Source organism: Microtus pennsylvanicus, chromosome 4, assembly GCF_037038515.1.
Source record: "Microtus pennsylvanicus isolate mMicPen1 chromosome 4, mMicPen1.hap1, whole genome shotgun sequence".
Taxonomy (NCBI): domain Eukaryota; kingdom Metazoa; phylum Chordata; class Mammalia; order Rodentia; family Cricetidae; genus Microtus; species Microtus pennsylvanicus.
In genome coordinates this window covers 57,218,936-57,242,301 of record NC_134582.1, presented here as the reverse complement: position 1 = coordinate 57,242,301, position 23,366 = coordinate 57,218,936, and the positions used below count along the sequence as shown (strand labels likewise).

At 42.0% G+C, this 23,366-nt stretch overlaps 1 protein-coding gene across 3 annotated transcripts in view; it reads left to right on the top strand.

Annotated features, from left to right (window-relative positions):
- Galnt1 (polypeptide N-acetylgalactosaminyltransferase 1) overlaps positions 1-14,275 on the top strand; it is a 65,749-nt gene extending 51,474 nt beyond the window's left edge. For 2 of the 3 annotated variants that reach the window (XM_075969190.1, XM_075969191.1), the window contains exons 11-13: positions 6,973-7,071; positions 7,760-7,894; positions 12,147-14,275. In XM_075969190.1, coding sequence (XP_075825305.1) covers positions 6,973-7,071; positions 7,760-7,894; positions 12,147-12,293 — 381 coding nt within the window. In that variant the 3' untranslated portion in view covers positions 12,294-14,275. The remainder of the gene's footprint in view (positions 1-6,972; positions 7,072-7,759; positions 7,895-12,146) is intronic. The other variant, XM_075969192.1, reaches the window with a different exon arrangement.
- Positions 14,276-23,366: the final 9,091 nt, after the last annotated feature.

Here is a 23,366-nt window from a genome sequence, read left to right as displayed (position 1 = left end):
TCTTTTGATTTCTTCTTAAGTGGTTGTCATGTCTTTGTTTCCATGGCCACCCTAGAGATTCGTGTGTGCGTCACTGAATTAGGACTTAACAAGTAGTGTACCATTTTTTCCGACTCCCCCACCCCCAGTGTTAAATCAAAAGCATTGGACTACTCCTTCATTAGAGTCGAATACCACAGCCTACTAAACCATAAAGATTTGAGGTTTCTTCTTTTTTGTTTTTGTTTTGTTTTGCTTTGAGACAGGGTTTCTCTGTAGCTTTAGAGCCAGTCCTGGAACTAGCTCTTGTAGACCAGGCTGGCCTTGAACTCATAGCCAGCCTCTGCCTCCCAAGTGCTAGGATTAAAGGTGTGCACCACTACCGCCTGGTAAGGTATCTTTTTCTTGTAATCTTCTAACTTATCAAGGTCCTATTTGTTAGTTCAAGGCAGTAATTTTCAACAGCCTAGTATAGATTTATCATCAGTTTAGCCTCTTATAATAATAATCTAGGAATAAATGTATTATGTATATTAAAAGAATTTGTTTTTACTGGACTGTGATGCAAAAGAGTTTTTATTGTCAATTGTAAGTGGGAATTACTGTGGTCAAGATCCTCCTTTGATAGCATTGTGTTTATAGGACTTACCATCAAATGTTTTTTGGTTATTTGCCCTTCTTTGTTGCCTACCTTTCTGTGTCTTTTCCAGGACACAAGACCTCTCCTTTCACAGTACAGTCAGTCCTTTTCCCTTCCTCCTCCCTCTAAAACTCCTTCGATGGAAGCTGGTAGATAGTCTTGGAAGTTAGAACATCTTACATGGCATAGGCCTCCGTGGCAACCTTCTTGAGATCCTATAGTCATTGGGTTTACAGAAAGATTTCAAAGAGGACAAAGGGAAGGTTCTTTGAGGTGCCAAGGTAAATCTAGTCTGTTTCCTTGCTTGTGTTTCGTTACCACCTTGAGTCACTTTTATACTGTGGTGCTTGGACTGAGCAGTTGTCCTAGAGACCAGATGGCTCACAAACTGGACAGAGTTATTCTCTGGCCCCTGAGGTATGCACTTAGGAGCAATCATTGGTGTATTCCTTATCCTTACCTATTGTTCCAGGTAGTCTTTGATTGCTTGAGCCTTTATTAAAGCATTTTCCTCAGTTGGTAAAAATTTAACTTGTTTTACTTCCTGTTGTATACTGTGAATATTTTTTTATTGCCATTGGTTAATAAAGAAGTTACTTTGGCCAGTGGCTTAACAGAGTGAAGTCAGGCTGAAAGAGATGTATAGAGGGAGTAGGCGAAGTCAGGGAGAAGCCATGTAGCCACCCATGTAGCCACTCCATCTCTGCTGGAGCCCATCGGAACCTTGCCTACCTAGTGATACACAGATTAATAGAGATGGGTTAGTTTAGGATATAAGAGCTAGCTAGAAATATGCTTAAGCTATTGGCCAACCAGTATTGCAAATAATTATTTTTGGAATTTTGTGATTATTTCAAGTGTGGGCAGCCAGGAACAAACAAACAGCTTCCTCCAACAACTTCTTTACTCCTTTTACTTGTTAGTGTAAATACTACACTTTCCCCCTCTTCTCTGTCTTAATTGGTGTTTCTATTACTGTAAAGAGACACCATAACCACAGCAACACTTATAAAGGAAAACATTAATTATGGTGGCTCACTTACAGTTCAGAGGTTCAATCCATTATCATCATGGCGGGAAGCAAGGAAACATGCAGGCAGACATAGTGCTAGAGAAGGAGCTAAAAGTTCTTACATTTTGACTCATGGGCAACAGGAAGTGGTCTGAGACACTGGGCGGGATCTTGAACATATATGAGACCTCAAAGCTTATTCTCACAGTGACACTTCTCCAACAAGGCCACACCTCCTAATCATGCTACTCCCTTGGGGGCCATTTTTTCAAACCATCACATTCTTCCAAAAAGTTCAGTTTCCATTGGGTTGAAATATGTCTATGCTGCCTGTTCTTGCCTTTATACCACCATTCCTGCCCTGTAGTAGTGGAACATTTAGGACTTTATTTTAAATCTAGTTTATAGAAAAAAATTATAAAGCCAAATAGAGGGAGAAACCTGTTTTGTAATAGAAGTTGAATTGTGACAGATTTCCTTTTGTAAGCATTAGCTGACATGAGTTTATTTGTCAGGAAGACCACAGCCATATCCTCCCTGACACTCAGGGTATGTAACCCCAGCTCTGTAGGAAGTTGGAATTTATTCACGGTTTTTTCTTCATTCAACAACTATTTGAGTGCCCACAATGCAACATGGCATAAAATTTTGTTTTTATTGATCTTATAGTCTATTTGAAAAAAAATTAAAAATATACAGTGTGTCAGATAGCAGTGGCAAGAACAGATGAGAACAAGGATGCCTGGTGAGCATGAAAATTGTTCTATTTTACATAGGTAGTTGAGGAAGGCACCCTTAAGGTAATTTGTGAGCAAAATCCTGAAGAAAGAATAACTAAGCCAAGCGTTGCTTAGGTTAACGTTTCAGAGCAATTGGGGGAATGAGTACAAAGGTTGCTAAGATGAGTATGAACTTGGCATGTCCCAGAAATAGTAGGAAGGTCACTTGTCTAGAAAAAAAATAAATATATAGGTAATAAACAATGAGGACTAAACCATGAGGGTAAGCTGGGAAGATGGCCCAGTGGGTAAAGCGCTTGCCTCACAGACATGAACTGAGTTCAGATCCTCAGAACCCATGTAAAGCTGAGCATGAGTATGGTGAGGTGAGAGGCAGAGACAGGAGAATCCCTGAAAGTTCCTGGGTAAGTTGGCCTGGTTATGCAGTGAAAAATAGCAAGGAAGAAAGAAAGACTCCATTTCAGAGTGAAGATGGACAGTTGAGGTTGTCACCACGGTAGGTGTGAACTTTCCAGTCTTGATGCACATATGTGCTTGTATCGTTTGTTGTACACGCACATAGACCATTTAGAGGATCAAGTGAGAAGAGAACACAGCCATAAGCAGCTGGTACAGTTTGGAAATCATGGATATTAATACTAATACTTGGGAGCACGGAGGCAGGATTGCATGCTTGAGGCCAGTCTAGTCTATGTAGTGAGTTCCAGAGCCGCATAATGAGGCCCTGTCTGAAAACTAAAAAGTAGAGCAGAAGGAGAACCAGGAGAATGATGTTTCAGAGACTTAAGTGAAAGGTTTGTCTCAAAAAGTAGGTGCTTAACTATGTGACTATATGGAGAAAGCATAACCTGAGTATGGAGGATTAGGGAGATTCAGTTAGTACTCTCAGTATGCGAGAGTGCCCATGGAGAGTATTAGGGAGAATACAAGTGTGGAGCCTGAATGTGCACAGTCTTGCAAGGCGAGGCATTTTTCTGTAAATAATGCAGAGAAGTAGATGATGGCTAGAGGATAATATGGGGAAGGGGAGATTATTTTCCTTTTATGAAAATAAAGTGTGTGCTGAGTTTTTCACAGTCAGTTTCTGGGATCTGGTGCAGCCTGGGGCCTTGGTCATGCCAGGATTCTTCGAGGCTTTATTAAGAATGTTTGGGTTCCCTTGGAATCATGTTATACCCACTTATAAGGAAATTTGTATAAGAATGGGGTTGAGGACCTTAATCATTTATAAAATCAGGAGTGATGCTAAAAGATGTGAAGTTTTGAACAGAGTTTGGTTCAATGGTTTTAAGCCCTTTCAGGGGGACTAGGTTTGGTCCCTAGCACCCACATGGTGGTTTACAACCATCTGTAACTCCAGTCCCAAGGGATATGGTTCCCTCTTCTGAGATTCATGCTCATGGCAGCTCTGTTGACCCAACCTAAGTGGCAGAGGCAACTTGGATGTCCCAGACAGATGAATGGAATGATAAGCAGAAAGTTGTATGTACATACAGTCCTTCAAAAGGATAGACATCCTGACATATATGTATTACCTCATAAATGAACTTTGAAGACGTTTTGCTTAAGTGAAATAGAATGATGACAAAAATAATGTAGTTTCACTTCTGGGAAGAACCTATAGTGGTTGTGTGCATGGAAACAGAAAGCAGTAGTTACCAGACTGATAGAGGTAGGAAAATGGTTTGTTTAGTGGCTGAAGTGGTTTATAAACTGGGAAGGTTCTAGAGATCTTTTTCATAGCAGTGGGAATGGACTTAGCAGTTCTGAACTGACTCTTTGTAACTGGCTATGGTGGTAAATTTTATGTTATACAAAAAAGAGAAAGACCCTAAATGGTTAGGAGATGGGATCCAGCACGGAGAGGAGTAAAGGATGGGACACAGGTAGTTCATCCCTTGGGACAGAGTAGAAAGGAGAGGTGGAGTCAAGTACAAGTCAGATGAGAGTGGTAGTTTGTGTGGATGCTTGAGAAGTCCTCTTAAATAATGACGTCAGGTGAATACAGATTATTGGTTGACAGTAAGGCGGGGGCTGCTGGTGATAGAGGCTTGGGAAAGAGGGCAAACAGAAGCCTAGACTTGTTTGAGTACAGAGGTCCCGGAAGGGAGCTGATGCTGGTGAGTGAGTAAACCCATCACCCCCTCCCTTCCTGCACATTCTCCCCTTGAGTGAGTAAAATCTAGGTTAAGTAATGTGCCTCTGAAGGACATGGAGCAGCCACTCCTTTATGGAGTGAAAGGTGGTTTGTTTGTTTGTTTCTTTCTTTTTCTTTCTTTCTTCTTCTCTTTTCTTCTTTTCTTTTTTTGAACTGACCCAATTTTAGACAATGCCTAAACATTGTTAGCTGGGCTTGAGTTCCAACAAATTAAAGGGTGATACATGTCCAAGCCGTGGAACATGGTTGCCAAGGCAAGTTGACCTCTTTCTTCTTATCTGCTGACTTCACATGTGGCATAGGCTTTACCATCTGCTATTCTTGCCATTGCCTCAGAAACATAGCCTGTGGTCCTTTTGTGCCAGGTCTTTTCTGGGGCATGATTATTAAGATGTCTGTCTTAACCAAGTCTGCCTTCCAGTACTCATACTATAGAATTTGAAACCAAAATAATGTTATGTTTCCTCATAATAGCTAATAGTTGTTAATCCATTGACTATTGTAAGCAACCACAGATTTGGACCCTGACCTTCCTGGGATAGCTGGTGTTAAGGCAGAGCAGACACTGATTCAGGCAGTTCTGATGGTTCTCACATTGCCTTGGCATCCACTTCATATAAAGCAGCAGTCTAAGTGCCTTACAGACATTCAGATGTCCCTCTTCTGATGACACGGTTAAACTGCTTTTGTGGAGTGGATTAATGTTTAATGGAAAGTGAAATCCGCACCATCATGTGGCTGCTTCCACACAAGCCAGCTTCCAAAGCTCTTTTGGCCAAAAAATGTCTATCTTTAGTTTCCTGAGGAGTCATCAGGGGGATTGGATTGTCAAAAGGGACACCTTGTGTCCTTGAAGAGTTGTAAAATTGCTTTTAAGTTATTACTGAAAATAGAATTATTTTGAACTGAATGTAATTCCTAAAGGAACAGTGAAAGAATGAAAGAAATGAGAACAAATAAAAGTTTTAATTTGCACTCGGGAGGCAGAGGCAGGCGGATCTCTGTGAGTTCAAGACCAGCCTGGTCTACAGAGCTAGTTCCAGGACAGGCTCCAAAGCCACAGAGAAACCCTGTCTCGAAAAAACCAAAAAAAAAAAAAAAAAAAGAAAGAAAGAAAGAAAGAAAAGAAAAAAAGTTTTAATTTAAAATTAAATAACCCTTGATGTATAAATAAGTACTTTATTTGGATCATTTCCACCCCTCTCTCCCTAGCTCCTTCTGTGTCACTCCCCCCCCCATTTCCCTTTCAAATTAGAAACCTCTTCCTCTTTAACTCTTGTTGCATACATACATACATACATACACACACACACATATACCATACTTGAGTCTAGTGTTGCCCTCATATACATTTGTCTAGGACTGACTGACTGGGATTGAATAACCTCTCGGCTTGTCCCTGGAAAAAACTGATTCTCCTTCTCATAACAGCCATTAATTGCCTATAATTTTTCATCTATAGGTGGGACCTTGTGAGATTTCCCCTATCCTCTTATGTAAACACCTCATTGGCATGCCAACTGGTGGTGTTACTATGCAAGTCATGTTTAGGTGACCATATTGTTGAGATTTCATTGGTGCAACTTCCCTGTTATATATAGAAGACACTGTCTTGAAGCAGAAACCCTGGTCCTTGGCTATTATAGTTTTCCTGTTCCTTTTTGATGTTCCCTAAGCCTTTGTTGTAGGGGTTGTGTTCTGTCGACTGAGGCTGAGCATTCCATTCTGTTCTCAGTATTTTGACCAGTTGTGGCTTTCTGTGATAGTCTCTATCTGCTTCAAAAAAGAAGCTTCTTTAATGAGGACTGAGAGCTACCTGAATAAATATTTAGAATGCAACTAGAATTATCCTGGTTTAGAAAAAATGCAGTCATATGTTCTCCTCTAAGATCCATGACTTCATTAGTTATGTGTGAGTGACTAGGATTTTATTGTACCAAATATGAATTTCCTCCTATTGTGTGGGCCCTAAGTCCACTTAGACAACTGTTGATGGCACCCATAAGTACCACTAAAGAAATAATAAAAGATGTTGGGTGTGGTGGTGCACAGTTTTTTTTGTTTTTTGTTTCTTTCCCCAAGACAGGGTTTCTCCTGTAACAGCCCTAGCTGGTTGTCCTGGAATTCACTTTACAAACCAGGCCCCTCCAACTCACAGAGACCTGCTTACTTCTACCTCTAAAGTGCTGTGTTTAAAGACATATGCCACCATTTAAAGGCGTGCACACCTTTAATCCCAGCAGGCAGATCTCTGAGATGGAGGCACCTGGTCTGCAGAGTGAATTCCAGGACAGCTAGGGCAATTACACAGAGAAACCCTGTCTCAAAAAACCAACAACAACAAAAAGAAATAATAAAGGGTTGGCTTTTGGTATTATCTGTATGCACCTCTCCTTTAGTTAAGCTCCTGCGTCCTAACTCCTGACGTCTTCACATCCCATAGATACGAAATGTGGAAACAAATCAGTGTCTAGATAACATGGCTAGAAAAGAGAATGAAAAGGTTGGAATTTTCAATTGTCACGGTATGGGAGGCAATCAGGTGAGTATCCTTACTAAACTTTGAAAACAGCTTTCGATTTTGGTTTACTTTGTTCCTTTACTCCTATAACATTATTCAGGAAACATTTTTATATATTTAAAAAATAATAAAAGTATTAGGTGAAAGGTGCTTTCAATCTAATGATTGATACTGTATTATTTTTATATAGCTCTCACTGTGTGTAACCTTGGGTAGCTTTCAATATAGACTAGGATGGCCTTGAACTCAGATCTGCCTCCTCTAATAATTTTTTAATAAAATATTTTTATAAGGTTTCTTTAACCACTGAATTAACATTACTGAGCACAAAATTTGTTTTGTCCTTTTTAGGAAAAAAAAAATGACTGCCCTTAATAATATACTCAGCCTCCAGAGAACAATGTGATTTTTACTTTCCTCTGTGTAAAATTGGTGTAGCTTTCTCAGTTTTTCATTCTCCATTACTGTGACAGTGTACACGAATCCTGTGTCTTGAAGTAGTTGCAGATTCTTTTGAGAGTGGTCCAGGCAAAGTTTAAACTTGGAGTTACGGTTTTTATCTATATGCTCATTATCCCTCTGTTGAAACTGATTCCCGATGTCTTCATTGTCTCGTGGCTACAAATGTAGAAATGTGGGCATCTGAAATGCGGACTAATTTCTTTTTACTGTTAAAGCTTACTTACATAAGTTTATGTTTACTTTTCAGGTTTTCTCTTATACTGCCAACAAAGAAATTAGAACCGATGACCTGTGTTTGGATGTTTCCAAACTTAATGGCCCAGTTACCATGCTCAAATGCCACCACCTAAAAGGCAACCAGCTCTGGGAGTACGACCCAGTGGTGAGTTCCTCAGTTGCCTATAGCTATAGAAGCTACAGCGTATGGGCAGATTTATAGCTAGTGTGGTTCATAGTAACTGATACAGTCATTATAGCCATTGGATATTCCAAACATTCCCTGTTTGTTTCTGAATGTGTGCTGCTGCCATCGTGAGTGTGACTGCCTCTTGCCTTAAAGAATATGCAATATCTATTTCCTTCTAGCAGGCGCCAGGGACATAGCCAGTGTGACAACTAACAGCTTTTAAAATGAAAAAGCTCCGTATTTTCAGTTTGTTGGGATATGACAGTATATTAATTATGCAGTACTGAACTACTTAAGTAGCTCCATTGAGTAGATAATTTTTTTTTTACACGAGTCTAGGTATATGGTTTTTGGTGTAGATAAGGCGTACTCTGATGGGTTTTTTTTTTTGTTTGTTTGTTTTTTTGACAGAACAGGCAGAATAGAATGTTTATTAAAACATTTATCATGTGTTCCTTGCTTAATATTGTTTATGTTGTTTGTAATTTTATACTTGATATCTGTTCCTATTGTATATAGTTTGTTTATTTATTTATTTATTAAAGATTTCTGCCTCCTCCCCGCCACTGCCTTCCATTTCCCTCCCCCTCCCCCAACCAACTCCCCCTCCCTCATCAGCTGGAAGAGCAGTCAGGGTTCCCTGCCCTGTGGGAAGTCCAAGGACCTCCCAGGCTTACTCTGATGTTTAAGCTAACTATAATCTCAGCTCTGAAAGAAAAGACCATGGGCTGCTTTACTCTCAGATATGTTACTCTTCTTTTCAGGAAAATAAGTTTTTCCTGGAACGCTCTTGACAAGCTGTGCTTATTTCTTGGGAGTTGTAGATTTGTCCCATAGTGAACCATAAGGAAGGCAGGGAAAGTAAGTGCTTGGTTTTCTTGTGTTTGCAGTGTGAAATGACCAAGACCCAGAGATTGGGAATGGTTGTTGGCTAGTCCTACCTCAGTGAACATTTGCAAAGAGTGTCGATTAGAGGTGCAGGAGAATAGAGAGGCCTTCGAGTATTTACAAAGAACCCACTGCACGTGTGAAGTTTAAACTTCACATCACTGTGCAAAGTTTGTTTCCCAGCAATAAAATTAATTATGTCTTAGGCTGGTTTCTCTCAGATTCCAGGATAAAACTAACTATTGAGGTGTTTACTAGGGAGTATTTCTGAATTAGTAACTGTGAAAAGGAAAGGGAAAAGCAAGCTGCCTGGCTAGCCCAGTAGCCTGAGTGAACTCCAGAGGGCGCTCTGGAGAGGGAGAGCAGCCCACACTAAACACTGTTCCGTGGGTAAAATTTAATTGTTCCTGGTATCACAGTGGGTAGATAGTCTAAGTTAGATCTCAAACCCGGGATTCTTAGTTCTTGATCCAAGATACTTTGTTCAGTACCCTACTATATTTGATTAAATTTGCATGTTCATGCATGTTTAAATCTTGTTTATATTATGTACTTTATAAAATGTATAGTATGACAATAAGCTCCTTCCCTTCTACTGCTTGTGCTGTCTCCTCTGAAATACGATGGAGATTGAGACCCATTTACATTGAGAGATTGGGCGCAGGAAGTAGGTGAATATTTTTTCTATTATGTAGGTAGCCTTTGCAATAAGTAATGAAAGCTTTTATCCTCTGCTTCAAGGGTTGCAGTTAAAAATGTGTCACTTGCCTGCTCAGTGCCTGAATCATGTTCTCTCTGGAGACTTGCCAGTGTTACCCAGGTGTCTGCTGAGTCCTCTGATGACAAAGCGCAGTACTGGAGCCTTGGAGCTCTGCATCTCTATCAGCCCGAGCCTTGTCTAGAGCAAGGTTCTTCCAAGTGTTTAGGTCTCCTGCAGGGCTTGCCTCCTGATAATACCAGTTCAGTCTGGATGTTGAGCACTTGAATACCCAGCATGGAGCATTTCCAGATTCTAGAAACTGGATGTGGTGGCACATGCCTAGGATCACAGCACTCCGAGGACATGGAAGTAGACTGTGAGTTATTTGAGGCCAGCCTGGGCTTCATATAGCAAGGCTTTGTCTCAGAAAAGGGGGTAAAGAGAGGTGTTTTTAGAAATTGGGAAGGAACTGGGTGGTGGTGGTTCACGCCTTTAATCCCAGCACTCAGGAAGGAGGTAGAGGCAGTCGGCCTGGTCTACAGAGTGAGTTCCAGAACAGCCCTGGCTACACAGAGAAACCCTGTCTTGGAAAAACTAATTGCCCAGTCACAGTTTTTGTTGTATTTGGTTTTTTTAGTAATCTTGACCTTGAGCCTCAGGACAGGTGCCACCTTGGTAGGGAGTTGTGGAATGTCGAGCACATCCTTCATCCTGCACTGGTTTTGTCTGAGCTGGAACTGAAGGCTGAAATGAAGTGCATGCGTGTAGAGCCTGAGCACTGGCTGCTAGACTGTGCCACACTGCACCTGCATGAGAAGAGCTGGCACCATCACAGCCACAGCTGCACTCACTGTCCTCGAGCTTCTGTTCTCCTGCATCTGTGAGAATTAAGTAGATAATACAGAACCTCGGGTCAGTGTCATGGCAACATCTACAGTATACAGCTATTTGCCAGTTCTCACTTGGACACGGCACAGAGTAATAGAGAACTAGAAGAAAGAGTAGATGGATGCAGTCATTAGTTTCTGTTATATTTTAAATTAACACAAGTGTTAAAAGAGGCATCGTGAAAATGAGATGTTTCAGATGCTGGAGTGTTGGCTCAGTGGTTAAGAGCACTGGCTGCTCTAACGGAAGACCCAGGTTCAATTCCCAACACCCACATACTGATTCACAACTGTCTATAACTCCATTTCTAGGGGATCTGACTCCCTCTTCTGACCTCCGAAGGCATCAGGCATACACATGGTATACGGACATGCACATAGACAAAAAAACACTCATACACATAAAGTAAAATTTAAAATTGTTTTGTTTTTTTGAGGCAGGGTTTCTCTGTGTAGCCCCGGCTGTCCTGGAACTAACACTGTAGACCAAACTGGCCTCAAACTCACAGAGATCAGACAGCCTTTGCCTCCCAAGTGCTGGAATTAAAGGTATGCGCCACCACCACCTGACAAAATATAAACATTTTAAGTGAGGTCTTGCAGAGAAAAGATTCACATTAAAATCAAGACAGGAGTAAAGAATCCGATAAATGTGTTCATTAGCATTGTAGCTATCTGACCCACTAGGGTATCACTCAGCATGCACCACACACCAGTAATTCATTGTTCTGGAACCATTCTGGACCATTATGACTATGAATTCACTCTTATTTGTCTTGCCTTTTAGAAATGACCCTAAAAATCAGAATGAAAGTCTCATGCCTAAAACATAAGCACCAAGGTGGACAGCCGTGTCCCTCTCTGGCAGTCCTTTGCGTGTGAGGCTCCACATAGTTACCTGTTGTTACTGCCTTCCAGAATCTTCTCAAAATGTGTCTTGTATTGTGATATTTATCTTCAAGTGAGAAAGCCCAGGTTGTCTAGGCTATGAACCAGTCTTCTCTAGGTTTCTATGCTCTTGTATGCCACAATCCCTTCCTCCACCACAAGGATGATTTCTGGAGTTGATTTCTAGGCTTATGTTTAATTGTAGTGTGTCTCAGCCACACCAGCATTCTTATATTCTTATATTTTGAATCTTTAGAAGGACCCAAGTTTCTTTTTTTTTTTTTTTTTTTTTTTTTTTTTTTTTTTTTTGGTTTTTCGAGACAGGGTTTCTCTGTGGTTTTGGAGCCTGTCCTGGAACTATCTCTTGTAGACCAGGCTGGTCTCGAACTCACAGAGATCCGCCTGCCTCTGCCTCCCGAGTGCTGGGATTAAAGGCGTGCGCCACCACCGCCCGGCTAGGACCCAAGTTTCTAAAATCTTAGAGTTTAGAATCACAGAATTAAGCAGCCTTATCACAGAGAAATAAAAGAAAAATTGAAGTACTTGTTTGGAAATATGTTCGAGGGAATGTTAGTAGTCACTTAACTTGGCCTGGATTTTTCTTTTTGCTTTAAGGAAGCTAAAGTGTGTGTGTGTGTGTGTGTGTGTGTGTGTCTGTCTGTCTGTCTGTCTGTCTGTCTGTCTGTCTGTCTGTGTGGCAGTGGCGCACAACTTTAATCCCAGTACTTGGGAGGCAGAGGCAGGTGGATCTCTTGGAGTTCTAGGCCAGCCTGGTTGATGTGGTACAATTCTCCAAAGGAGACTGGGGTATTATTTTTTTCCTTCACTTTCTAGTTAAGGTGTGTGTTTCCCCTGCTGCTTTCAGAAATTAACCCTGCAGCATGTGAACAGTAACCAGTGCCTGGATAAAGCCACGGAAGAGGACAGCCAGGTGCCCAGCATTAGAGACTGCACTGGAAGCCGGTCCCAGCAGTGGCTTCTTCGAAATGTCACCCTTCCAGAAATATTCTGAGACCAAATTTACAGCAACAACAACAAAAAGAAAAATGAAAGAAAAAAATAAGGATTGACTGGGCTACCTCAGCATACGTTTCTGCCACATTCTTAAGTAGCAAAAAAGGAGAAGTGTTTTCTTCTTCTGTGGGATGTAAGGTTTATCAGCCATTAAAACTCAGACTCCTCTAGCTTTTCACTTGCTGTGAACCAGCCTTCCTGTCCCAGGACGTGAGACTGCAAAGTAGTGAGACTGCGCACACTGATGTTTACAAGACTGAAGAGTCTTCATCAAGAACAGTGGCGAGTGGCCTTCCGATCCCAGACAGGCGCAGAATGTGCTCTCTGGATAGATGCACCTTCCACAGCGGTCGTGCACGTCAGCCGTGTCGGCTGAGTGTGCCTCCTGAAGAAGAGATCTCCTGATTAGAATCAGTAGCTGAAATATTAAATATTGATAGAAAAGTAAGTGGAAAAGAACTGGAACCAGGTTCAGAATCATGAAAACATTTTTACAACAATAAAAATTATATCAAACAGGGTTTAAAGGAAATTAAAACAGAATTATGAGAAGTACAATTTGTTATAGTATCAGATTTCTATATAGATTTTATACCTCAGTGGGGAAAAAATGATTCCAGTGACATTTATTTTGTTTTCATCTGTGATAGTCATATGGATGCTTTTATTTTCCTTGGGGTGCTGAAAATGAGATGGGGGTGGAGCTCTGGACATAGTTTTGATTCTTTTTTACAATATTTTTATTTGGTTTGTGGTCTGTTGGAATTGTAAGTTTTAATTGCCTTCTTTAAAAAAAAAATGGAGATTTAACATGCCTGGTCTCAATTGAAATGTTAGAGATATCAGTTGCTCTTGGGTCAACTGGCTTACAGACTCTCTCTTACCCTGTCCCCCAACCTCCACACAGTTTCTTACCACATTTTCAACTTTTTAACTTGACCCCCAGACTCCTGCTACTGACTCCAGATTTGTCTCCACAGCAGCAGCTCCTCAGTTCCTGTGAGTCACTTCGCACAACTTATAAAGAGTGGTTGTTTATTTGGGTATGTGGAGATTGTGGATCTGATGGGCTTTTTTGAAAACCTTTTCCACTCCACACAGAGATGTGCTTCCCTGTCAGGTGCACATTTAGATTAAGTTTGAGTTGTGATGTTGATTTGCTGCTTTTTTAAAAAAAAATAAATAAAAATTGACTGAAAATATTTAATTGGCATTTTTTAATGAGTTAGCCAAGGAAGTGCAGCTGAGTTCGTATTCCAGTCCTGCATTTCTCTCTAACTCCATTTCTTAACTGATTTTCTTTTCTCTGGTTTTTAGTGACAGAATCACCTATTAAAAGATGATGTTAATTAAAGTTCACGTTTGGTCTCACAGAAATCTCCTTGTGACATTTTCCTATGGCATCCCACTGGCCAGAGTATGCATACGCTTTGCTTCCTGTTTGTCAGGGATAGTTAAGGGGGTTCTGTGCTTTGGTTATCAAGGACTCGCTGCAGGAAGTCCTATTTCTTATGCTTAAGGATGGTCCTGGAAGTCACACCACCAGCGACATTGCCCAGTTTCTCATCATTCATTTGATCAGCATTGAACATACGGATGCTTGGGATAACGCTGTCCTCCAGGATGCAGAGACTCCCCAGGAAGTCTGAAATGAAGCAGGTGTTGGCTGGAATAATTTTTCTCCTCTGTGAGCTATGTTAATTCTATTTCCAGTGGGGCCAATGTTTGAAAAGTCAGATGTCTAATAAATTATTTTCATGCTCAGAATTACAGATTTTTGTACCCTAGCATAGCATGGCCTTACTCCTTATTGTAAAAGTTTAACAGCATTGTGATTTTAAATTTTGTCTCACTTTTTAAGTGGGGGTGTGAGTGACTTAATTCATGGGTACTTTTAGAACCTGATAGATAATCTCATTGCCTTTATTTTTCTAATTAAAATATTCCTAAATACTTTGAAATATAAAATATTCCTGAGTAGTTGTGCCTTCCGTTGATTTTACTTGAAGGTAAAATGGACCCTTTCACTACAGCTGTTTGTGGATTAGGCAGATGTCATCTCTGTTGAATCAAACAGAAGAAAAGGAATGAAAAAGAAATTAAAGGATAAGGATGGGCTTATTTTTGCCAGTGACATATTTAGAAGTATGACAAATAAAGCTGTGTTTTGTTTCTTTAGGACAAGGCCACACCCTGTAGCCCAGACTAGTCTTAAACTCCCAAGCAGTCCTACTGCCTCAGCCTCTACCCGAGTACTGGCATTAAAGCATGAACCACCAAACCTGGCCAGGACAGTTTGAGTCTCACAGATCTTTCCACCCACACCAGTCACAGTCTGTTTGAATGTTTCTTAGTTCTAACTGGTACCTTGGTAAGTGCTGTTTCACTTACTGTCCTGCTAGGCAAGGCTGCCGACTGCCAGTCATGTAGGCCATGTCTTCTCTGTCCTTGTTCTCTGTGCGGGCGTGGTGCTTCCCTCTTCTTCCAAGAAGCACACCAAAGGGAGTTGGATTCCAGGACTGACATAGTCTTTAAACAAGAAAGGCGTCTAGAACCAAGGTATCTGGAGTGCTGGCTAGAGCAGGTGTGTAGAAGAGTGCTTTACTCCTTCAGGACATTAAATCCGTTTGCAAGTCTCCCATCCTCTGATATTTTTTTTTTTTGTATTAAAGAGCATTTTGCTTAGTAAATTTCTAAGAATTATCCATTTAGAGTATGAGGCTGATATGCAAGGGTTTATGTATGTGTATACATTAAGGTAGTTCTATGTACTTTCAGTAGCATTAAAGAGGTAGATGCCAGGGGCTGAAGAGATGACTCAGCAGTTAAGAGCACTGACTGCTCTCCTGGAGGACCCAGGTTCAGTTCCCCAGAACCCACATGGCAGCTCACAACTGTCTGTAACTCCAAGATCTGACACCCTTACAGATATGCATGCAGGCAAAGCACCAATGCACAAAAAAATAAATAAATAAAATTATACATGAAGTCAGATGTCTAAGAAGGTTATCTACCTCTCCCCTGAAAATTACAGCAACATGTGGAGAGAACCGGAGAGCAGCAGCACAGCAAAGACTGTACTCGTTTGAGGGTTTCATATGCTAAGACGTTAGTTTCCCACAACTGGTCTGTAGAGTCATAGGGTAAAAGTGCGTACGGCTTTTTGTAGGAATCGGTGTGTGTGTGTGTGTGTGTCTGTGGAAATGCAGTAAATATAGAATAACAAAGATAATGTTCAAAAGGAAAAATAGAATTAGAGGCTTTCCATTTCTCATCCTGATTTGCTCTAAAGTTTTTGTCAATAAGTGTGGTAGTAGAACAGGATAAACAGATGATAGCAGCAGACCCCACATGGTTGGATGGATTTTTTAGCAAAAAATGCAAGCAGTTAATTCAGGAAATAAGATTTTCCTTTTGGAACTGAAGTGGTAGTGTTTTGTTTGATTTTCGTTTAGTGTGTGTGTGTGTTTAATTTGTTTGTTTCTTGTTTTTTGAGATAGGATTTCTTTGTGTAGCCCTGGCTGTCCTGGAACTAGCTCTGTAGACTAGTCTGACCTCAAACTCACAGAGATTTTCTACCTCCTGAGTTCTGGGATTAAAGGTGTGTGCCCAGCTTCTTTGTTTGGGGACAGGACCTCATACAGGGTTCCTAGGGGTTTCGGTAGAAGGTACGTACTACCATTCCCGGAGTGGGGATTTATGTTGTTTTATTTTTAAACTGCTATCCCTGAGGGAATGATAGTGCTCTGTCTTTAATGAGGATATAATCTCACAGGCTCTGACCTCTTCAGTCCCCAGATTCTTCTAGCTGACTCTTGTTGCCTCTAGACTCCCTGAGATCTGCAGTTAATTTCTTTGCTGAGGAATCTTCATTTTTTCATTGTGTTTTACTTGACACACACCTGAATCTGACTTTCCACCATTCAGGATTCTCAGCAGTGACTTAGTGACTGGACTTTTGGCCACTGTTGGCAGACTATAAGACCAAATCAGAAAGCTTAACCACAGAAATTCCAAATTGGCCTACAGATTCAGTGCAGACCCTATTAAAGTATCCCAAGTGGCATTTTTCTTATGTTTTAGAAACTGACAAGTGCATCCTAAAATTGTTAGGTAAAATCATCAGATCCAGAGTACTAAAAGATTAACTGAACAGAATAGACAGTCCTGAAAACCTATAGTGTAATCAGTTGATTCTCAAGAGTACCCAAAGATAATTTAATGGAGTCCTGTTTCTGTGATTTCTGGTTTGTAGACAACTAAGCAAGAAGTAATCTTATATCATTAAAAACAACAAAACCATGAGCCGGGCGGTGGTGGCACACATTGTTAATCCCAGCACTCAGGAGGCAGAGACAGGTGGATCTCTGTGAGTTCGAGGCCAGCCTGGTCTACAAGGGCTAGTTCCAGGACAGACTCCAAAGCTACAGTGAAACCCTATAGAAATCTTTTGAGACAGGACCCAAAGAAGCTAAGGCTTCTCATGAATTTGCTCTTTGGAAGAGGATGGTGACCTTAAAAGTCTGAACCTCCTGCCTCCACTTCCATGTGCTGGGATTACAGGTGTGCATCATCGTACCAAGCTTATGCAATACTGGGGGTTGAATTTAGAGCTTGGTGCATGGAAGGCAAATCTACCAACCGAGCCCAAAAGAAAACAATTAGGCAATAGTTTCTTTGATATAAATCACTGCCAGGTGGTGGTATCACACACCTTTAATCCCAGCACTCGGGAGGCAGAGATGGATCTCTGAGAGTTCGTGGCCAACCTGGTTTACAGAGCGAGTTCCAGGACAAGCTCCAAAGCTACAGAGACACCCTGTCTCGAAAAACCAAACAACAACAACAACAAAAAAAAAAAACCCTCAAGTTCCAGCAAAAGTGGTGGGGTTTTCGGTCTCATGTTTATGAAGAGATAAACTGAACTCTATAGAAACTTAAAAGTTCTTCTGAGGACACTATCGGAAGTCTATGTAGCTGGGGGTAGAGTCCTAGTATAGGTGAGGCCCTGGAGTCAATGACTAGCACCACGGGGAGGGGGCGAAGGACACCGTATTCCACAGAATGGGACAAAACATAGGTTAGTGTGTATCTGGTAAGGAGCTCATGTCTAAAGTATAATAAAATCTAGATTGTAAGGAGATAAAATGCCATTTTGGGGGGGTGGGTAAGAAATTTAAATATGCTTTCTGCTTTTCAAAGAAGATATGACGTGATATATAAAAAGATACTCTAGGCTGGTTATACGGCTCAGAAGTTAAGAACACTAGACACTCTCAGAGGACCCAGGTTTGATTCCCAGCGCCCACATAGTGACTTATAACCACCAATTGTATATAACTCCAGTTCCAGGGAATTTGATGCCCCCTTCTGGCCTCCCTGAACACCAGATGCACACATGGTACACAGACATACATACATACATGTGGAGAAAACACCCTAACATAAATAACTTTTTAAAAATGTTTTTAAAGATACTTTACATCTTTAGTAGCCGATATTAAGAATACAGTATCATAGGTTTAAAAAGTAGCTGGAGAGATGGGTCAGTATCTAAGAGCACTTGCTTCTCTTTGAAAAGACCACACAACCGTCACTCTGGTTCTAGTGTCCTCTTGTGGCCTCTGTGAGTATTGCATACTAGCCCAACTACAGACGCAGGAGTTTCACTACATCATCCACGCTGCTAGTGAAAAGATGTTAATAAATGGAGACGTGTGCACAAACTGGAAGATACAACAGTAAAATCTAAAGAAGTTAGGCCTCCAAAGGTTCCTATAGATGCAGGGACTGGCTTAGCAAAGGACCTGCTTTCCATCCAGAGGACCCGTGTCAGGCAGCTCACAACTACAGTAACTGCAGTTCCAAGGGATCTGATCCCCTCTTCTGACCTTTCTGGGCACCTGCGCATATGGGTTATCTCCACACATAGAAGTCAAAGATCTTTTTAAACTATTGGGGTATCTCCACACATGGAAGTAAAAGATCTTTTAAAACTATTTCTTACACGAATATTCTGCAGTTTATGTGGAAAGGAAAAGAAAGAATAGCTAAGACTTTGTTGTTTTTAATAAAATGGGGTGGAAGCTAGAGAGTTGGCTCAGCTGTTACAATCACTCGCTGCTCTTCAAGAGGACCCAGGTTTAATTCCCAACACTCAGCTGGTATCTTACAAATGTCTGAAACTGCAGTTCCAGGGAATCTTGACACCCTTTCCTGGCCACTGTAGGCACCAGGCATGCATATGATACATAGGCATACATGCAGCCAAGACATTAACAAAGTATGGGAGCTCTACCTCATTTTAAGATTCGCCATTCACCTAGTAGGGGGAAAGGACCTTTATCCTAGAACATAAAAGTTCTAAATATAAGACCAAAAATTGTAAATGGCCTTCAGGAGTGCATAGGGAGCACGATGGGAGACTTCGGAATTGGTGATGATCTATAAGATAGGACAGCAGCAATGTGGATAGCAAGCTAGATACAAGAGATTTCTTCAGCTGTAAAACTGCATGGGAAGAGTGGGAGGTGACCTGTTAGCACAGGCACTAATGCCAACACTCTAGAGGCAGACTCGGGTTCCTGTGAGTTCGAAACCAGTCGGTTTACACAGTGATTTCCAGGGCTACCTAGCGAGACCCTGTCTTTAGAGAGTCAGCATTCTCAAGATTTGTTTTTAATTATGTGTGGAGGTATGTGTCTGCAAATGGGTATGTGAACATGAATGCAGAAGACTAGCGCATCAAATCATGTGGAGCTGGGCTTACCGATGTCTGAGCTGCCTGATGTACCCACATCTGGGATCCAAAGTTAGGTCTCTGGAAGAAACAGCAAGTGTTTGTTAACCACTGAGCCATTTCTCCAACGCTCACATTTTAATGTGGTTGAACTATGAATCGTGTTTATTAGCTAGCTGCTTCCATTTATATCAGCAGTCATAAATAGTTTATACACAAAGTGATTTGGCAGAAAAGGTCCTCTGAAATTGGCTTAACTTAAAAACATTAAACTTTCAAACCTTTATTAACAAGGATGTATTAAAACCTCAGTAAGGCCACAGCTAGGTTGCACAGTAGCCTTCCTCTCCAGCAGGTGACAAGTTCCGCTATCCTTGATATCAAGGGGGGTAAAGGGAAAGGCTGGCTGTGGACAGTAGGTCCCTTCCTCACCCCCACCCTGTTCTGATGCTGGGATCAGCTTTAATACAGAGGTGACCTCTTGCCTCGCTGCCATCAATAGCCTGTCACATTTGAACTGAGAAAACAGCTTGATGGAGAAGGTGTTTGCCATGCAAACGTAAGGGCCCGGGTTTGGTCCCCAGAAACCATGTTTTAGAAGATAAAAATACCAATGTGGTGACATGCATTTGTAACCCCAGTGCTCAGGAGCTGAAGACATATCCCTTGAGCTCATGGCCGATAGCTAGTGAGCGCCGGGCCAACTAGAGAGACTGTATCAAAAATCAAGGATGGGACCTAAAGGACGAGACCTTAGGTGGCCCTCTGGCCTCCACACAAAAGATGGGTGCGGGGGGAGAGAGAAAAGAGTGGAGTTTGCCATTCTGTCCTCAGCCCTGAGTCTCAGCATTGTGCTGTGTTTTCTGGGGGGTTGCAGGGACAGAAAGGGACAGTCTCTTCATAACTGATACTGGAACTGTCATGCGAGAGAAGTCAGTGTGACTTGCAGAGACAGCACTGGACTTGAAGTCAAGTAGCTATAGGTGCAGTGAATATTTGATAAAACATCCCCAAGTCATGAGTAAAGCGTGTGCTTAACATGCCTTTTCAGAACTGTTCCATCTTAATTTTCCTTGAGATCACAGGCAGCATTATATTTAACCACAGCCACTAGAGACCTCACTATTTGAATCAAGAACAAAGCAAGGATGCCTGTGATCTCCATTATGGCATGACTGTTCAGGAAGTGCACCCTGCAGGACACGAAACAGAAAGGAGAGACAAAAATACCAAACCAACGATTTGTTCCTGCTGTTTGCAGGTGGCTGTCATTTATTAACTGAATGCATACTGTCTCCTAAAATGCTGAACTCCTTGTCCCATAGAGCTGCTGGGGTTTGAGATGGAGACAGACCAGGTAAGAAACGGAGCTGGAGATGCGGCTCAGTAGTTAAAGAGCACTTGATGCTCTTCCAGAAGAGTTCCCAGCACCTACATAAGGGCTCACAAATGTAACTCTAGTTCTAAGGATCCGGTGCCCTCTTCTGGCCTCTGTGGGCACAGCAGGCGTGTGTTATACAGATTGCCTCCAGGTAAAACCCCTGTACATATAAATAATTGTTTAAGTTAGCAACAGACGGAGCTATAAAGATACTTAGCAAGCAGAGCGACTGCTCTTGAGCAGGAAACAGCCCACCTGAAGGGGGAGATTTGGACAATCTGTGGGTGAGAAGTATTCCAAACGGGGAGCAGTTGGGGGAAAGGCTCTGGCTCTCAGACGCTGTGAGCATGCTAGCAACCCAACAAGGTTGTTTGGGCGAGCATGGTAAGGGAGTCAGGGAGATCCCGACAGAATCAGTCAGCAGCGAGACCACGTTTAGCAGCAGTGGGGAGAATTCTGACTTTCATCTGCGTGTACTAGGAAGTTGGCTTGTGGGGTAGGAAGTAGTGAGCTGACGCCGCGGTGCTGCTGTTCTGGCCGCTGTGTGGAGGACCTCCTGTTAGAATGGGCAGTGGCAGCGTGAGTCAAGGGGGGTGAATTTCCATACCCGTGAATGAGAGGGCTTGGGACAAGATGGGAGCATGGAGCTGCAGAGTTTGAAGATAAACCGGCATTTGCGAGACTAAGACTGTTGCTTCATGGCAGAGCACACATGCACCGCACTTGGTTCCCGCAGAATGCAGATGTGAGAAAGATGAGCCCAGGATAGTGCTATAGCTTCTGACCTAGGGCATGGGTACCAATGACTTCAGTTAACTAGAGTCCTGTGCTGATGGGCACAGGAGGGCTGTGCTTAAAACATGAAATGACTTCACCTGTGTTTCAGCCTCGAGCTCAAGGGAAACCCAAAATAATAATCAGTGCACAGGTAGATACTCTTGCCCCAGAACATTTCAGACATGAAGCACCACCCACATTTGATTTGAGCAATGACATTTGAGGATTTCAAGCTGATAAGATGTGGATTGGATCTGGGGCTTGGGGCCAGATGATCTTGAGACTTTTAAGGAGGATCTTGGACCGGGGACCTTGCATGAGAGAGGCCAGTGAATGTCGCAGAGTCCAAGGGTGTGACATGGCAGATGGAATAATAACATCCCTATGGCTATGCTCTAGTCCCTGGAACCAGTGGAGTGGAGTTGGGTGAAGTTGCCTTAGATTGGGCAGCTCCAGTCTATCGTGTCCTTCACTGTGGAAGAAGGAGACAGTATACATCTGTCAGAGAGACGTGATTCAAGTGGCCTTGCAGATGAGAGGAGGCAAGCAGCCGAAGAACACCAGCAGCCCCAGGAGCCAGGAGGTGAGAAGACAGATTGTGCTCTACAACCTCTAGGAGAGAACACAGCCCTGTGGATCCCTTCATTCATCTCAGTGAGGGTCTTTGTAGATTGATGATCTCCATGACTGGAAGAGAATCAACCTGTCCTTTTTTTTTTTTTTTGATTTTTATTGAGCTCTACATTTTTCTCTGCTCCCCTCCCTGACTCTCCCCTCCCCGCTTCAATCCTCCCCCAAGGTCCCCATGCTTCCAATTTACTCAGGAGATCTTGTCTTTTTCTACTCTCTACTTCCCATGTAGATTAGATCTATGTAAGTCTCTCTTAGTGTCCTCATTATTGTCTAAGTTCTCTGGGATTGTGGTTTGTAGGCTGGCTTTCTTTGCTTTATGTTTTAAAATCACCTATAAGTGAGTACATGTGATAATTCTCTTTGTGTGTCTGGGTTACCTCACTCAAAATGTTTTCTAGCTCCGTCCATTTTCCTTCAAAATTGTTGTTTTTTTTTCTGCTGTGTAGTACTCCATTGTATAAATGTGCCACATTTTCCTTATCCATTCTTCAGTCGAGGGGCATTTAGTTTGTTTCCAGGTTCTGTCTATGACAAACAAAGTTGCTATGAACATAGTTGAGCACATGTCCTTGTGGCACGATTGAGCATCCTTTGGATATATACCCAAAAGTGGTATTGCTGGGTCTTGAGGAAGGTTGTTTCCTAATTTTCTGAGAAATTGCCACACTGACATCCAAAGGGGCTGTAGCAGCTTGCATTCCCACCAGCAATGCAGAAGTGTTCCCTTTTCCCCACAACCTCTCCAACATAAGTTGTCATCAGTGTATTTGATCTTGGCCATTCTTGCAGGTGTAAGATGGAATCCCAGAGTTGTTTTGATTTGCATTTCTCTGATGACTAAGGATGTTGAACATTTCCTTAAGTGTCTTTCAGCCATTTTAGAGTCCTCTGTTGAGAGTTCTCTGTTTATGTTTGTACTCCTTTTTTGTTGTTGTTGTTGTTGTTGGATTATGTGATCTTTTGGTGTCCAATTTCTTGAGTTCTTTGTATATTTTGGAGATCAGACCTCTGTCTGATATGGGGTTAGTGAAGATCTTTTCCCATTCTGTAGGCTGTCTTTTTGTCTTGCTGACTGTGTCCTTTGCTTTACAGAAGCTTTTCAGTTTCAGGAGGTCCCATTTATTCATTGTTTCTCTCAATGTCTGTGCTGCTGGGGTTATATTTAGAAAGTAGTTCCCTGTGCCAATGAGTTCAAGTGTACTTCCCACTAATCAACTTGTCTTTTAAAAAATTATTTTCTTATTTACTTATTTGTGTGTGTTTGGTGTGCATGTGTGCAGCATGCATTCAGGGGCATACGGGCAGGCAGAAGAGACCATTGGGTCCCCTGGAACCACCTGTTACGAGTGCTGGGAACCAAAAGAGCAGAAAGGGCTCTTAGCTGCTGAGCGATCTCTCTCTTCTTCAATCTGTTACAGCAGCAGTGGGGAGCTAATGCAGTTAGCAGCTGCACTGCCTGGCTTTCAGGTACTGAATCGGCCTGTGTCCCTGGAATAACCCTGTTAAAGCTGGTATAGAATTCTATGGATGTGGCCTGGGAT